This window comes from Rhipicephalus sanguineus, chromosome 3 (assembly GCF_013339695.2).
Source record: "Rhipicephalus sanguineus isolate Rsan-2018 chromosome 3, BIME_Rsan_1.4, whole genome shotgun sequence".
NCBI lineage: Eukaryota > Metazoa > Arthropoda > Arachnida > Ixodida > Ixodidae > Rhipicephalus > Rhipicephalus sanguineus.
In genome coordinates this window covers 44,569,315-44,585,849 of record NC_051178.1, presented here as the reverse complement: position 1 = coordinate 44,585,849, position 16,535 = coordinate 44,569,315, and the positions used below count along the sequence as shown (strand labels likewise).

Here is a 16,535-nt window from a genome sequence, read left to right as displayed (position 1 = left end):
ATGCTACCGACCTCGCGTCGTGGAACGCAAAGAGGAACGCTACGCGCGTCTTGTCTTCCCTCTAGCCGGGCCGTTAATTCTCACAGGGCGAGCGGGGAACGCGGTCGAGAGGCGTGCGAGAGGGGGGCAGCGTAGGAGAAGAGAGAGAGAGGGGGAGGGGACGCACATGCGCTGGCACTCATCGCGGCGTTGCGCAGGAGAGAATTTCGGCATGTCTAGCCCGCGTTTCAGAGGAATAGTGGAGAGGGGGAAAGAGAGAGGGGAAGGAGAAGTGCAGTGGAGAGGAGGTGTGTGGAGAGGGTATGCACGTGCGCAGTAAGGGTGGTACCGCCGCATGCCACCACCACCACCACCCCCACCGGTTTGAACTCCGCTATAAGATGCTTCGCATCTAAAAAAAAAAAATACGGGGCACTACAGCTCCAAAATACGGTGCTGGATGCTTTCTTGCCTGTGGCCTCCCAGCATAGAGAAATGCATACATGAGCGGAGGATCTATGCAAAAGCTTTTCATCACACTTTCAGGGCTTTCTTTTTTTCTTTGACATGTTTTGAATTTCCTAGGCAGAATTACTTCAGACCCTGTATCCCTTTTGCTGTCGTTCTTGCTGCATTCACCTGTCCATCTGGTCTAAGCAACCTGCAAATACCTAAGAAATAGTTTTTGGTAGAGCTGTGCAAATAGCAATATGTTGAGGGCAAAGCGAATTCAAATGTTAAAGTGTGAGTGCGAACCGAATAGAATATTTTTGTAATAGTTGTCGAATATTTTTTTAATACTTTGAAGCGGAATTACAGAAAAATGTTGCAGAGGATCCCTAAGCATTTTCTTATGAGATAGCAACATGACAGCATTTCTTTTGGCTAGGTTGGTGAAGCGCTGCAGGGGTGTTCCCCAGTTGTCCTATCAAGAATGAGGCAAAGCAGAGGCCGAATTGTATTTATTTACATGATTTGGTGCAACCAATGTGGTGTCGACAACACTTTAAATGCGAAAAGAAAAGGCGTTATTTCCTGACCCTCTCCTCCTCCTCCAACTTCTGTGGATGTGGCAGACAAGGGTGCACTCCCTTTGAGTCTGGCGTTCCTAATCTGCTCCGCAGACGTCAATTATAAGAACATCTAAAATTTCGGATGCTGAAACTTTTCGGTGACCGATTTTTCGGACTTTCTGCTCAAATTTCAGGTCCAAAACAGCGTTAATTAAAACCCCCACCTCGCCGCGTCTATCATCTGGTAATTTCGAACCAGCGCTTTCGTGAGTAAATCTGTTGACGGCCGTAGCAGAGTCCGAAAGGCTGCTTTGCCGCAATGTCTTTACGGATAAGCACCGAAAAGGCATGGAGGTGTGATGACGGCATGCGGCAAACACGCCAAATCCTTATGATAAGCATGTTCAGTAGAGGTGTGCGAATATTCGAAGGTTTCAATTATCAGTCGAATATTACATTTGCAATATTCGTACTCGATTCGAAAACCGTGTATTCGAGAAGTTTTGAATATTCGGTTGTACATATTACTGAAAAGAACCTCCAATTTTGCGCCTTTACGGTAAGCGCATGAGCAGTCGACCACTGATTAGTACTACAACTTCAACGCTAGAGCGGTGATGCCTACATGGATAAGCATCGGAAATACACGGGGCGTGATGACGGCTACCGACGAAAGCGCTGCGGCACTTCTCCACCACAAACCTATCAACGATAAGCATCGTAAGGAAACTAAATCATGAACTGCCTGCTTGGAAGTGCGTGTAGCACTGTTGCCGCTGGTGTAAGCGTACTGCACGCTTTTAAGACCAGGTGACAACCCAAACACGCTGTTCGCTGCCGCACCCTCGTGCGGGACCGCTTCAATTAAGTACGTGTCGCTTGCAGAAATGAAAGCAGCTCGCCGTTGCCGCATTTACATGATAGCGTACTCGCCGCACTTTTGCTCGGTCCGGTGCTTTCCAAACGCGGAGAAATCTCACTGCGCACGGGCAAACGCACGCGTACATCACAGCGAACGTCCCGGCACTTACATAGTTGAGCTTAGCAAGCGACGCGCTGCACACAACTAACTACGGACGTTCGGCTCTATGCTGCAGAGGTACCGCGTCCCATATGTAGCTGCAAAAGTTTTAGTTAACGGATCGCCATACAAATGTACTCGCAAGCATTGATGAAAGCCGCATGAGACGACCGTCCGCTGTGCCGCGATGTCAGCCGTTATACGACTATACTTGGCATAGTTCCGAAACGATTCGATGGTAGCGCCAGTTGTGAGCACCTTTGGTAACCTTTACTGTGGCGCCATCACATATATTTCTTTCTAGCTAGCTGCGGCACACGTCAGGCAAAGAATATACCGTGTAGTTACGTGCAGTTCCCGGCAGCGCGCCTATAGAATCCATCGAACGCGCATCACACTCGGGCGTATCGTTCGTGTGAACTCGCCAATCTCGCTGTATCGCCAGCGTCAGTTCACTGCCGGCAGCTATGAGTGCACGAAGGTGGTCCTCGACGTGGTGAAACAACGCGTTCGCCGCCGACACCGCATTTTGAACAGGAGTTGCAGCTCCGTAAACTCTGACAATAAAGACGTACTTGGGGCGTCTTTTTGCCACCCAACTATCTTTTTGCCGACTATCTCGTGGGCTTTCTTGCGTTATTGCCGCGCGCCCGGTACTTCACAGTCACGAACGACGTGCGGCTACCAGCATGATATAGCGTTTGTGATTGGAAAGTAGCCAGCGCACAGTTTTCGAGAAGGGAGAGGCAAGCAACCCAGATGATGATTGTTGTGTGGCAGAAAGACGCCGCACATACTCTGGTTTGCCTTAGAGTGTAGACCGGTGATAACAGGGGCGAAAATATATATAAAAATAACAAAAACATGAAAGTTCGGGGAGTTGTAGGGCCAAACATAGGCGTGCGCATGGTGGGGAAGGGCCCCCCCCTCCTGATGAGGAACCCTGCGCACGCCTATGATGCCAAAACACCTAAAACCCCAATACGATGATGATAATGGGGGAATCCTGATCAGCTGTGACCACATGGCGTTCTTTAATGGGTGTTGTTACATTTCACTCCTTCATAATGCAGTCGGGCAGGAATCAAACCAGCACTCTCGTACTCACTAGTATGACGCCACAACCGCTAAGCCACCAAGGCAGGTGGAAAAGCTTTTTTTTTTCTAATACAGTGCTACCACATCAAAAAAAGGAAAGAGAAAGTTTGTTCAACATGCAAATTGAACCTAAGCCATTAAGTCACAAGCTCAACTAAATATAGCATATGTCATGCACTTCCTCGCAAGTACAGATATTCTTTTGTGCAATAACAGATTTTGTGCTGATAGCATACAAGTGTACTGTTTTCAACATAAGTATGCAGTAAAATAAAAGATCACTGGTGTAAAAAAAATTACCTCTTGATTATTTGGTCTTCGATTTGAATTCGAAGCTATGTATTCGTATTCGAAAATTTTGATACTCGCACACCCCTAATGTTCAGCGAACTGCTCAGTAGTTCATGTGGTCTAGTGCAGTACTAATGTGCTGCGCCGCCGTTCACGCTGCCTCTTTGTGCGAGTCCGGTAAGTGCGCCGCACAGACGCGTTGACTTCATGAACGAAAGCAGCTCGCCATCACTGCACCCTTCTGCGGTCAGGCATGGAGTGGGCTTCACGAACACTTTCATGACAAATGCGTGCGTACAGTAGAGCAAGCACCCAGACACTGACGACGTGAGCTTAGTAGGCGATGTGCAGCACACAACTAGGAACGCAGCAGCAGATGTTATTTGGCGATGCATGTGCGCATCGTTTACATGCGCACACGCAAGTTGTCTGCTCTTCCGGACAAGTCTTCCACAAGCCCGACAAGTCGTCCGCTCTTCCGCCACAGTCTGTGTTCCTCATCATCGTTTCCAAATGTTCCATGCGAGAGAGCCGTAATCTATTCGGCGCTTTTCTGGTATCAGCGGTGCTCATCACGAGATGCAAATTTGCAATTGGCGGTTGGCACGTAGTTAAGCGGGGTTCGCGGCAGGTACTGAATGTATTCACGAGAGCCTGGGTGCACACCAAAATGCCTGATAAGTGTATTGGGAGGCATTAAAGCTATTTTGAACGTGGCTGTGGCTATTTGACTGCTTGAGCGGAATAAAAAAGCATGAATTCATTTTTTCGGACTGCCCGATTTTTTGGACGATTTAGCGGTCCCTTGAGAGTCTGAAAAATCAAGACGTTGACTGTATTTATCTTCTGGAAGTCCGACTACTTCAAATAGTCAAATTCCGGTGCGAATCGAATAGCAAACACTATTAGAAAGTCACACACCCCTAGTTTTTGAGAAAGAATAAGCGCAAAACAGACATGCAGAAAGCCAAGATACACAGGACAGGCTTTTTGAGTGTCTGTTCTTTCCAAACCTATGCACCCAGTACCACGTTTTGTTGAGCATAAGAAATGGGGACTTGAACGGGCCGCTTTATATATCACAAAGTGAACAGCAAAGCATTTTTCATTTCCTCTCATCCATGTTTTGAAACCGCTTAGATGTTCTCATGCCCAGCACTGCTACAGTAGAACCCCGCTGATACGTTTTTGAAGGGACCGTAGGAAATAAACGTAAGAGACGGGAAACGTAAGAGCCGAAAAACAGAAAAAACGGCAAAATATTTAGTGGTACAGAATTTTATTTCAATTCTTACGAGCAGCACGAAAATCGGCGCGCTCAGCCGCGATCTAGTCGATGGATAGAAACGCGGAGCTTAGGACGGCCTCATCCACAGAAATGTAATCAACGTATGTGATTTTTTTAACACCAACAGCTGTAGGTATGAAAGAACTAAGCACACGCAATCACGACCGGCGCGGCGAGTCCGACCGCGAACCGCACGCACGACCATGCGAGCTCCAACCAGCTCGAACTCCTCCCATTCTCCGACAAATAACGATGATGATGAGTCTACGCCAACGCGATGGCAGAAGTGAATGCCAATCTCGAAGGCCTTGCTTTCGCAAGCAATTACGTCATACACGCCATGTTTGTGCAATACAAATCTCAAAGGCTATGCTTTTGTTAATAGTAAATGCCAATCTCGAAGGCCTTGCTTTCGCGAGCAGTTACGTCATAGACGCCATCTTTGCAATTTGAATCTCGAAGGCCATGCTTTTGTTTGCATCAGTTGAAAGATTCTGTTGCTTGCGCCTCTCATGCGGCTAATATTACGGTCAAACGAGGAAGCTGCGTGAAAATGCACCATGGCCGCTCTCTTTGGTAGTCACTCGGTCGGCTCCGAGCGCACTTCGCGACGTATCATACGGGAACGGTCCGACAGTTACGACGTAACAGCGGGGTTCCCAATACATTGTATTCTATGGGAGCTATGCCGGGACCGGCGGAAAACGACGTAACAGCCGGGAAAACGCAGCAGTGAGGAACGTAACAGCGGGGTTCTACTGTATAATGTCACGTCACAAGTGACCAACCTGGCGTCAAGTGTGTGGTGGCAGAACAGGCGCAGCATGAACCGCCGTGCTTGGCCGGGTTGAAAAGTGGTCGGCAGCAGACAGTATCGGCCGCGCTGCAGGCTGCACTCGAGGAACACGCCCCGTGCACGCACGTACTCTGAGCTGCACACCTTGGGCTTGATCACGTGCACCCGGAACTGCCGGTTCACCTCCATCTGTGCCATCAAACGTTGGGCGCCATCTCACAGTTTGTAATACTGGAGTGCTTGTTTCTCCTTGCCAGTCAATTGGCTGATAAGTAAGGTTATTCCCTTTCACAAATCCACCTCAGGATCTCATCCAAATAACTAACGCCCCATTTCTCGCACGTTCATACCATGCAGAATAATGGAGAATACGATTTACTTGCACCCAGTAACTTTTTCAGAAAGCAATTAATTCTTCACACTTATGCAGGTTTCCATACCACAAATTTCACGAAGTACCTACCTTAATGTCTCTTGATCCTGCACAAATATCCAATTGCATCTTTCTCAATATTGCTAAAGCTTTTGATAGTGTTAATCATTCTATCCTGCTCTACAAATTAAGTCTCCTAAAAAGTGACCCAAACATACCTGGTTAGATTAGTGCCTTCCTTACTAACCGTACTCATTTTGTGTCTGTTAACAGCTTTGACTTTCCTGCAGTATTCATGTCTGTCTCTTATTATTTCTGCCAAGGATAGCCATGGCCAAAGGAGGGAAGAGGGGTTGGGAGTTCCACTCCCCGTCCTCTGAAATAATTACACCCTTGCTACCGACGCAGTGATGTGATCGACCAAAACCACTTAGGCACATCCTCTGGAGCAGCTAACGCCTCACATTGGAGCAGCAAATCAGCCTTTTGGAGCAGTTGCTAGTCATACATTTAAGAACACAACTTTCTAAGTCGCTATGCGGAAGTAGACTGCTCCTCGCTTTCCTGCGGAGAGCCCTAAATTTGTGTATATCAGTAACATCAGGCTGCCTGACATTTCCTCGCGATACACCTTGCATTTGACATTCAGTGCGACTTTCCCTGATGCTTCAAGCTGAAATTAAGTTTTCCACTCATATTCTTTTTACTATCCAAAACAACCATGAATTGTGATGACATTTGTGCTTTCAATAAAACCTAGGTGTTCGAGTTGCATGGTGAAACACATGCTGCCACATTTCATGGAAAGAATTGCTAGGCTTTAGGTTCGTTGGTGGTTAATGAAATAGAGGGTGTAATAAATAATTGGTGTATTGTGTCCAAATTCCAATGCTGCACTGCACGAAATTTGCAAGAATGAAAGGCTTCGCATTCCTGGCTATGGGCCTGGTTGAATGGTAATAAAACTGAAGTGCCCTGCACAAAGTCGTCTGGAAATCGGAACAAATACGACTTTTTTTTGTAAAATAAACTAACTAAAACGAAAAAATTTAAGTGCACAGTCGTACTGTTCACTGTACAGTTATTGCAATCAATCTTCATATAAAAGAGACAAAATCTTTTAGCTTCACCGATTATTAGATTTTTTCTTGCTCGACAACATTCAGTAACTAACTCAACATGCGTATTTAATGGCTTGAATTGAGTCTAGAGATGTAGTGGAGTGCTGAAATAAACCTAGCGTATGCAGCAATTATTCACACTGCGTGCCTGCCACAATACGTGGCAACTTCGGCTTCCCCCATCCTCGGCGTCGGTCGCTGTCTGGGTCAGTACATCAAGCTCTCGCACAACCTGCCAGCTTACACGATTTCGCATGCCGCCATTTACTTACATTCAGCAAAAGTTTATGGCAGGGCATGCGCTTCGGTGCTGAAGTCACCACTTACGAGACGCTGTGTGCACAGTGGTGTAAATTATGGGGGGGGGGGGAGGTGTCAGGGGGGTCTTGACCCCCCTTGTGTACAGGCTAGGGAGGACACCCTTTGCAGTTAAAGGGACCCTGGAGTGTTTTTGTTAAAAATGTTATCAGCATTTGGGCTTCAGCATCATTAGATCCTTCGCACCATAAATTGGTGTGGTCACATTTTAGTATGGGTGCGTAGTAATTATGATGTAAATCTGAAGAAAGTAAAGTGGACAAAAAGATTATTGGTCAGCTGCCAGCTATAATGTTTGGCTTGCGTGTTCACAGGAGCCTCGACTACCGATCGGCAGCGTTTTCTGACCATGCTAAAGAAGTGTTGCAGGGTCCCTTTAAGAATTACTGTGATTTTTTTGCACTGAACCAACTAAAAGCAGCTGGTCCTTGCAATTGAACTTTTTCGTTGCTTTCCTGGCCCTGTGAATCTTACAAAGTGCAATCACAGGGACACATACAGCTGCCAAAATGTCACAAAGCTTTGTCGGTTCCTTTGTTTTCTGTCGCAAGGGTTCACTTACCTTTGACAAGAGAAAAAGCATTTACGTTCTTGCTTCATAGAATTAAATTTTGCAAGATTCCCTGCCATGGTTTGGTCGATGATATGTGTGGAGAATGTTATGGAAACAAAATAGGCTCTCCTCATGGTCGACTACAAGCAAAGGCGCACCAAATTTGTGGTAGGCGGTGGATGTGCAAGTGAACGAGGACGTAGAAAGAAACAGACACTTTCTACGTACTCGTTCGGTAGCGCTTCCAAAGTCTATCATGAATTTTAACCCACCTGCCCAGCAACAATTCAGCACAAAATTTGCTCCAGCACGTTCTTCACCTGCATGATGTGAATGCCAATGGCGAAGTGTCCCGTGGGTCCCTCAGCACTCGAGCTGTCCTGTAGCAGGTAGGCCAGCACAACCACCGTTCCGTCTTCCACCACGTCCAAGCGATACTGCATGACAACAGCCACTGCACTGCTTGGCTCAGACCACTGGATGTTGGCTTCAATTGCAGCAATATGAATGGACCTTTTCCCAAACTCGCACGACCCCCTAGCAACAGCAAGAAGTGACACCGATGCGTGCAACACCCCGTTGCCTGCGCAAAGATTTAAAAGTGGGAAGAACACTACGATTAAGAAAAACGTCTGTTGCCATAATATCACTGGCCAAATATCATCACTTACATACAATTCACTTATAAATATACTCATCACTTATATACAATTGTGTTGGTTCATAAGTGCAAATTATCCACTGTGTTAAAGTAACTAATCTGTTTCTTTTTCCACTTTTAAATCTTTGAGCAGGCAACGGGGTGTTGCACGCATCGGTGTCACTTCCCGCTGTTGCGTAAGCACACTATGCAGGGCTTCAATGGACAGCTGTATGTGGCTAAATTCGCTCTAGCGTGGTTCGCATTTCTCGTTGACTGAGGTCAATACTCGCTAGTAAAGTATTCAAATAAGCACGGGCAAAGATGATTATGTTGTCTAGCTGTTCCGTGGCGAACCTCGCGCCTACGTAGGTTGTACTTACCGCTGGACACGTCTGCGAAGACAAAACACGAGCAAGAACAGAGACCGGCAGAACAACTTCAAACATATTTTTCTTGCTTACAACAAAAAGTAATTTGATAAAGCTTTCTCAGTCAGTAGACCACTAATGTTGCTAGTAAATGCGCTATTTAGCATAATTTTAGTGGGAACACCTCAATGTTAAATTTACAACTAAACATGTTCGAAAATGAACTTTTTTGCAACTTTCTCGCCAGCTGTACACACCACTTCACGCCATATAGTACGTTTCAAACTATTTTTTGGCTACAGTAAAACTTTTTGGCGATCAGTTAATACAAAATATTTTATTTCACCGAATGTCGCCTTTTTATAAAAAGATCTCCAACATGGGCCATATTGTCCATATTTAAGGCCGCATAAAGAACCCACAAAAACATAAGCGCTCGTGAAACTTATTTTAAGCGAAAAGCCTAAGATCGTTCTGTAGGGAAAATTTTGTCCAAGCCTAATTTAGAAAGAAGAGATTTTTTGAAAACGCATTTTACGAGCCACAGTTTCGAGCTTTCTGAAAAATTTCACATACAGTTTGTGGCACTGAGAAATTTTTTTCGACAAAAATATTTCGGCGGAAGACTTCTTGCTCTGGATAGATAGTCCTCAATTTTTTTCATTCAACTTGCAGACGGTCGAGCGCCAAGGCTGGGATAGTTGGCGTGGAATGAGCCACCAGCAAACATTCACCGAGTTCAATGTTGCAAGTAGGATGAGTATAATGAATGCGCTACGCCTGTAATACCACAACGTCTCAATTTTTTAAAAGAAAACTTGTGGTCGACAGGGTGATAAAGAACGCTGGGCCTGCGCGGAACACACAGCACAGTCAAAGCAAAAGCTTGAGGAGTGGCTTTTCTAGAGCTCATTATAAACTCCCTTGGGGCAATACTACAAGTACAGTCGCAAGGTACCCACTACCCACTTAACGTATAAAAAGTGTTTCTGTATATTCTATTACACGCGTAACACGCACATGTATGGTTGCCTCATACGAAAAAAACTGACTGTAGTTCTTCTACTATGTTCTTGTTAAACACTGCTGTGCACCAAGTCCTCTCAAGCTGCACATGCAGCTTCTTCCTTGATCTCGGACAAGAGCTTTACAAACCAAATTATCTCTCTCTCTATATATATATATGTACATCAGGGGTTCAACAGCTGTGCCAATTTGATACATTTCCTTATTTTTGCGCCAAGCTGCACCAAAACTGTGAAATTTGTTGAAATTGCACCACGCTGCGCCAAAATGCCCAACCTGCGCATCGTGTATCGTTCCTTCCCCGTCCTCGTTGTATAAGCGCTGTTTTTCTTTTCGTCATGCAACACCAACTGGCCCAATATCTTTCACTTTTGCCCAACCTGAAACAACAAACTTTTTTCAGTTGCATTAATTTTAGCAAGAAGTAGGGGCCACGTTGTCCACCTGCAGTTTGGACATCATCATCCAATTCAATCCAGATGCACAGAGAAGAGGCGTAGACCTGCTTTATGTTGAGTACACGAAAACTTTCTTTTTCCTGCTGTTTGCAATGCTGTTTACATTGGCATTTAAAAATTAAAGCGGAAAATTACGTAAAAATTGTCGACAAAGTGCTCCCGGTGCATTCGATGGAAACATTGACCTTTTGCCTGCCAACCAACTCTCCTGATTTGCCAGGAAGACTCCCTAATTTTGAGAAATCCTCCCGATTATATGGGCATAGCTATAAATCTCCCGATAAAACAGACCTAACCCTCCCGCAAAAGAAAAGAACAAAGGATAGTGGTTCTAAAATATCCTGGCCTTATTCTGTTGCATGCAGAACGCTTTTAAAGTCACTTTTACCAATGTACAGTGGTGTCTTGTGAAAAAGCGTATTGCGACTGAGAAGGGGCTACTAGTCCTAGCTGTTACGGGACCATGTGTCAGAAAGTATTCTTACACCGTGTATGAGACACACCACATTTTGTTTGTTAATTACACATGCATGCACTTGCTATATAATTAGGGGTACTGGTGTGATCACTTATGTGTAAGATAAATTTACTGGCAATCATTCAGGGCTGTCAATGACGTTTCTGCAGCCCTGAGAAACAAGAAATAAAAACATGCGCCAGGTTTCGTTTCCACCACCCCCGCTCGCCATGTTGGCTGGTTACATTAGCATTTGCAGCGGCTGTAAAATTATTTGACAGGCGCTGAAATGACAATTTGAACATTGTCATTGTTTGCACTGTGGGGTAGTTCAATACGCTGTTTTTGTTGAAGGAGCAGAGCTCACATACACTGTGTGAGTTAGCTGATGTTGAAGTTAGCAGAAAAAAAACTGTTTTGGGTGACGCCTGTGATCGGTCAACAAAATTGTCCTTATCACAAATGGTAACTTCAAAGGGTTCCCGCAACAACTGTTTAACGTACTCAGAATTCACTGCAGATCAGCAGTCGAGGCTCCTGTGAATATGTGAGACAAACATAGCACTGCACGGCGCTCGGAATTTAGCACTTTCATTTCATGGACAGCCAAAAATGGCTCGCTCTCCTCTTGGCAAACTGAAACGGAAACGGCCAATGGCTAATCTCATGATCGCGGACGCATCCTCGGTAAAATTTATATTGGCAGTTTCAAGCTCAATAAACAACAGATATAAATATATCTCACTTTGGAAATACGGAAGTAAGCCCTCTTAGTACTTACCGTCTCGATCAGTGGTCGTCTGCTTACTTTGTTTCTTCCTATGTTCGGTGAGGTGCAATTCGGCTTAGTAAACGCCCGTGCTATTTCGAACTCTACGGACCTGAGAGGGTCACTTGCCTTGCACAAAACACACTACCACAGTGCATAACGATTCATATCGTCAGTTCCAAATCCACCAGCATGCTGGCTAGTGCACGCTTTCTTTTTTACGTGCCTCGCAAGCTAGACGCCTTGGCAGACATCGCTTGATGCTTAGCTAGTTAAAACTGCTTGAAAATGCACTTTCTGGGTTTCACTATTATCCGTCAGTCAAACTGACGCAGTAGAACACCAGTGAGCACCAAGTGCTAGCAGAGTTTTCCATACTTTTGAACAACCATATCGCAGTAGCGCCACGGCGGTGGTCTCGTGATTGTACCAGTACTGTAGTTCTAGTTTTGTTTTGAAATTTGGTAGAGGCAGTTTATCGGGAGATTTATGGTCGTGATTGTACAGTCGCGAAGACAGGTCAGACATCAAAAGTCTCCCGGGCAAATTGGGGGGGAGGTTGGCAGGTTTGCAAAAGTGTCGTCCACTTTCCCGTCACAGCTTTCGTGGTCCACGTCATCGTTTTGAGATGCTTTTTGGTATTACCAGCCGTGTGAGAGAGCCGTAATTTCTCCATGCTTTGCTGGTAGCGGCGACACCCGCCAAGAGACGAAAATTCGCAACTTGAGATTGGCACATAAGCACGGGCATGTACCGAATGTACTTACGAGAGCTTGTGAGAGCATTGAAATGCCTGATCAGTGCACGGGTAGGTACTGAGAGCTATTTCGGACGTGGCTGTGGTGATTGACCACATGAATTAAGTGAGATTGCATGAATTCATTTTTAGATGCGAAGTATCTTAAGGCAGAGCTCAATCCGGTGGTGGTGGTGTGCGGCGTGACCACCCTTACTGCGCATGCGCATACCCTCCCCACGCACCTCCTCTCCACTCCCCCTCACCATTCCCCCTGTACTCCACCCTCTCCCCTTTCCTCTCTCCACTCACCCTCTCCCCTTCCCTCTCCACTCCCCCTCTCCACTTCCCGTCCCCCTTTCCACTCTTCCTCTGAAACGCGGGCTAGACATGCCGAAATTCTCTCCTGCACAACGCCGCGATGAACTCGAGCGCATGCGCGTCCCCTCCCCTTCTCTCTCCTCTCCTATGCAGCCCCCCTCTCGCCCGCCTGTCGACCGCGTTCCCCGCTCGCCCTGTGAGAATTAACGGCCAGGCTAGATGGAAGATACGACGCGCCTAGCGTCCCTCTTCGCGTTCCACGAAGCGAGCTCGGTAGCATGCCCAACGAACGCCAACGGAACGCGATCGTGCAAGTGCTCTGGCTTCGCATCGGCACATGGTCCCCTTTAGCGGGAGATGGTGTAATTTTTCGGACTGCCCGATTTTTTGGACGATTTCACGGCTCCTAGGGAGTCCGTGAAAAATTGGACATTAACTATAACCGACTTATTTAACATAAGTCTGTTGTAACAGCATTGGGGTTCTAATACTTCTTTAACAATAGACCAAAATCTTCACTATCAGGTCTGCTGTAATGAGGTTATTGCAGGAAGTTCCTTATTATAATCATGACCTTTGATGTAGCACTTGAAGTCGTTACTTAACTGGTTTCTCAAGAAAAAGCTGGGAATTGGTCCTCATTTGAGCCTCGCAAACATTCCCAACCAGTTTTCTGGATGCCAATCTTTAAGGTGATGCTTTGTGTTAATACAAATGCCCAGATGTTCGTAAATAACAGTTAACATCAAATGTGCATATTATGCTTCGAATTGACACCTCGCAAAAATAGTTACTGTGCATACGTGTGCGAGTGTGTTTTTCCGCATGAACAGTCTCGACCACAGACTAGCAGGCAAAAATTTTTTTTTTCCACACTCGTCCCTGCCTTTCTCTTTGTACACCACAGAACTTACTGTGCAGCATGACATTCGCACAATAATTTTTTGGAAAGCCTCTGTGGTGGATGTGTCCCTCCACTGGAATGTCGAGGGGTGCATGCATGTAGAGAGAGAAAAGGAGCCTGGAAACAAGAGGCTTCGTGTGAAAAATATTCTTGCAGGAAAGCCAACTTACAGATCTTCGCAAAGTGTATGCTAGGGGGCGCTCATACACGCTAGGAGTTTTTATGCACATAGGATGGACAAATTTTGGTTTCGCCTAGCCATATACAGCTTTGCCAAAATACATTTACAAGTTTACCTTATCCAAGCCAGGTCACTGTAACCACTGGTGGCATGTTGCATAGCAACAGCTTACTTATAAAGAAGCAGTGCATGCATTTTCTTGCTGATGATGAATATAAAGTGACAGGATGCATTGATCACTGAATCTCATCATACTGTAGTGTGCCTCTGTAAGGCCGCGCACACTGTGTCTTGTCATTAAAGGGACACAAAAGGCAAATATTAAGTCGACGTTGATTGTTTAAATAGCGGTCCAGAAACCTCGTAGTGCTACTTTTATGCCAAGGAAGTGCTTATTTTGAAATAAAATCACGTTTTAGTGGTCCGCATCGCGTTAGCGCACTTCAAATCACCCGCCTGAAATTAGACTTTCATACGTCACTGCTGCCGTGCCCAACGTTGCCCGCCTTTACTGCGCGGCTGCCAACACTAGTAGCAGCAGAGCTAAAGTAGCGGGACCCACAGCAGCAACAACGGCCATCGAAGCCATCGAAGCTTGCTGCAATCGCCGCAGTGGATGTGGACGGATACTTGACAATGGCATGACACTAAGCCACTTCGAGCGTCAGGGTTCATTCCGCGGCACCCAGTGAAAAGACACATCGGTTTCCTTGCTGCAGCACTGGTGTTGTGCACCATTCGGGCAACCGGCAATATCACATGCATGCGGCATTTTGTCGAACTTTCTGTCAGAGCGACTTTTACGAGCGCACAAAACACACGTGGCAGTACACGATCCCAAAACTACCACTGAGACATGACCGTGTGAGTGAAGCAGGGCGCTGGGCGAAGCGCAGTTCGGCAAAAATGGAACCTTTGAACCACGCGCGCCGTTCCCCATGGCAACGCCACAGAGGTTCTTTTTTCCATGAATTAAACGGCAATGAACAAACAGCATTTTATTACTTCTTTTGATGTACGGAAGGTTCTTTTTTTTATTGCTGCTAGTTTGATTGCTAGTGATTTATTGTAATTGGTGTATTCATGTGGGAGGCAGTATTCATGCACGTCGGCAGGATAACCGGTGGTCATTAAGGGTAACTGACTGGATTCCAAGAGAGGGCAAACGCGTGAGGGGAAGACAGAAAATTAGGTGGGTAGATGAGATTAAGAAGTTTGCAGGTATAACGTGGCAACAGAAAGCACAGGACCGGGTGGATTGGCGGAACATGGGAGAGGCCTTTGCCCTGCAGTGGGCGTAGACAGGCTGATGATGATGATGATGATGATTTATTGTAGGCAGACTGTCATACGTCATCGGGATCACTTCGAAAATGTCCCACTCGTGGCACTCATCGTGTGATACATTTAGCTTAATTTCTCGGTAAGTAGGGCACTGCTGTTGACAATATTGCCATTTTAGAAGTTGTCATACATTGAGTTTTCACTATGACATAAATTGTTATTTGCCTTTAGTGTCCCTTTAACCACACTTGAACAATAAATGAAAGTTTAACTTTCTCATAAACGTCCACGACAGTGGCTCAGATCATAACTAAAATCAGCAGCTCGCCTCTTACATAACCATAGGTTGGCACTACAAGGAAGTACTCACTCATACTCCACTCATTCACGTTCATACTCACGTGTGCTCACACTCATACGTACTCACTCACGTTCATATTCACGCCTTTCAAATGAGTGTGAGTGATTGTAGTCACGAGTGAGTATGCTGAGATATGTACATAACGCATGTTTTGCTTGCTGCGAGCGTTGCAAATACCGATTCCCACTGTGCATGCATTCTGCACAACCTTTCTGTCAGCCACAACTGCATGGAAGGCCATCTTTATAGTTTACGCAGAGATCAGGAAGGATGAGCGGGCTCACCTGTGGGTTGCGGAGAAAGCTGGACCGGTGGTTGATGCAGCCCCCCGCACGATCCGTGGCACTGCCGCGCTCCCCAACGGTCCACTCTCCCAGAAAGCTCTCCTCTCGCCACCCACCACGGCCTGGCACGTGGCACACGCACGTGTCCGTGAACGAACCCACGAAGTCCTCCAAGGGAATCCTGGAGGTGCATTAAAGCCCCTGGTTCCACTTCTCTGGCACGACTTCACCTCTTTCTTCACAAGCACTATTTGAACGTGTGCGCAGTTGTCATCATCATAGCTACGCCCACTGCAGGGCCAAGGTCTCTGCCATGTTTCACCAATTGACCCAGTCCTGTGCTAGCTGCGGGCACGTTATCCCAGGAAACTTTTTAATCTCATCTGGCCTCCAAACATTCTGGCTCCCCCTGGTGTGCTTGCCTTCTCTTGGAATGCAGTATGTTGCCCTTAATGACCATAGGTTATCTTGCCTTCTCACTACATGCCCCACCTATGTTCATTTCTTCTTCTTCATTTGGACTACGATGTTACTGATATGCATTTGTTCATGTATATGTAGTCACTTCCGTTACATCGATTTGTTGTTTAATTTTATCTACACAAAGGATCCCACCCAACGGCCACACCGAGCCCATTCTATGGTACCAGGCTTTCCTTCTTTCAATCCTGAAAATAGCCTTCACTGGATATTTTGAATTTGGCTCGTCATCATAGGTGCACCCATACTAAAATGTGACCACACCAATACTTCCAATAGCAGCGATGTCAACAGGATGTGACATGTGTAGGCTTGTGCGAATACTAGTACATTTTAGGTTCGAAGCGAATTCCAGTAGTGTATATCACATATTATAAAGCAAAGTGAGCATATTTGTCATAACCCAACTAAC

At 46.1% G+C, this 16,535-nt stretch overlaps 1 protein-coding gene across 2 annotated transcripts in view; it reads right to left on the bottom strand.

Moving 5' to 3' along the window:
- LOC119386591 (calpain-5) overlaps window positions 1-16,535 on the bottom strand; it is a 67,442-nt gene that overhangs the window by 14,631 nt on the left and 36,276 nt on the right. For both annotated transcript variants that reach the window (XM_037653877.2, XM_037653878.2), the window contains 3 exons: window positions 15,644-15,824; window positions 8,172-8,288; window positions 5,479-5,675 (listed from right to left, as the gene is read on the bottom strand). In XM_037653877.2, coding sequence (XP_037509805.1) covers window positions 5,479-5,675; window positions 8,172-8,288; window positions 15,644-15,824 — 495 coding nt within the window. The remainder of the gene's footprint in view (window positions 1-5,478; window positions 5,676-8,171; window positions 8,289-15,643; window positions 15,825-16,535) is intronic.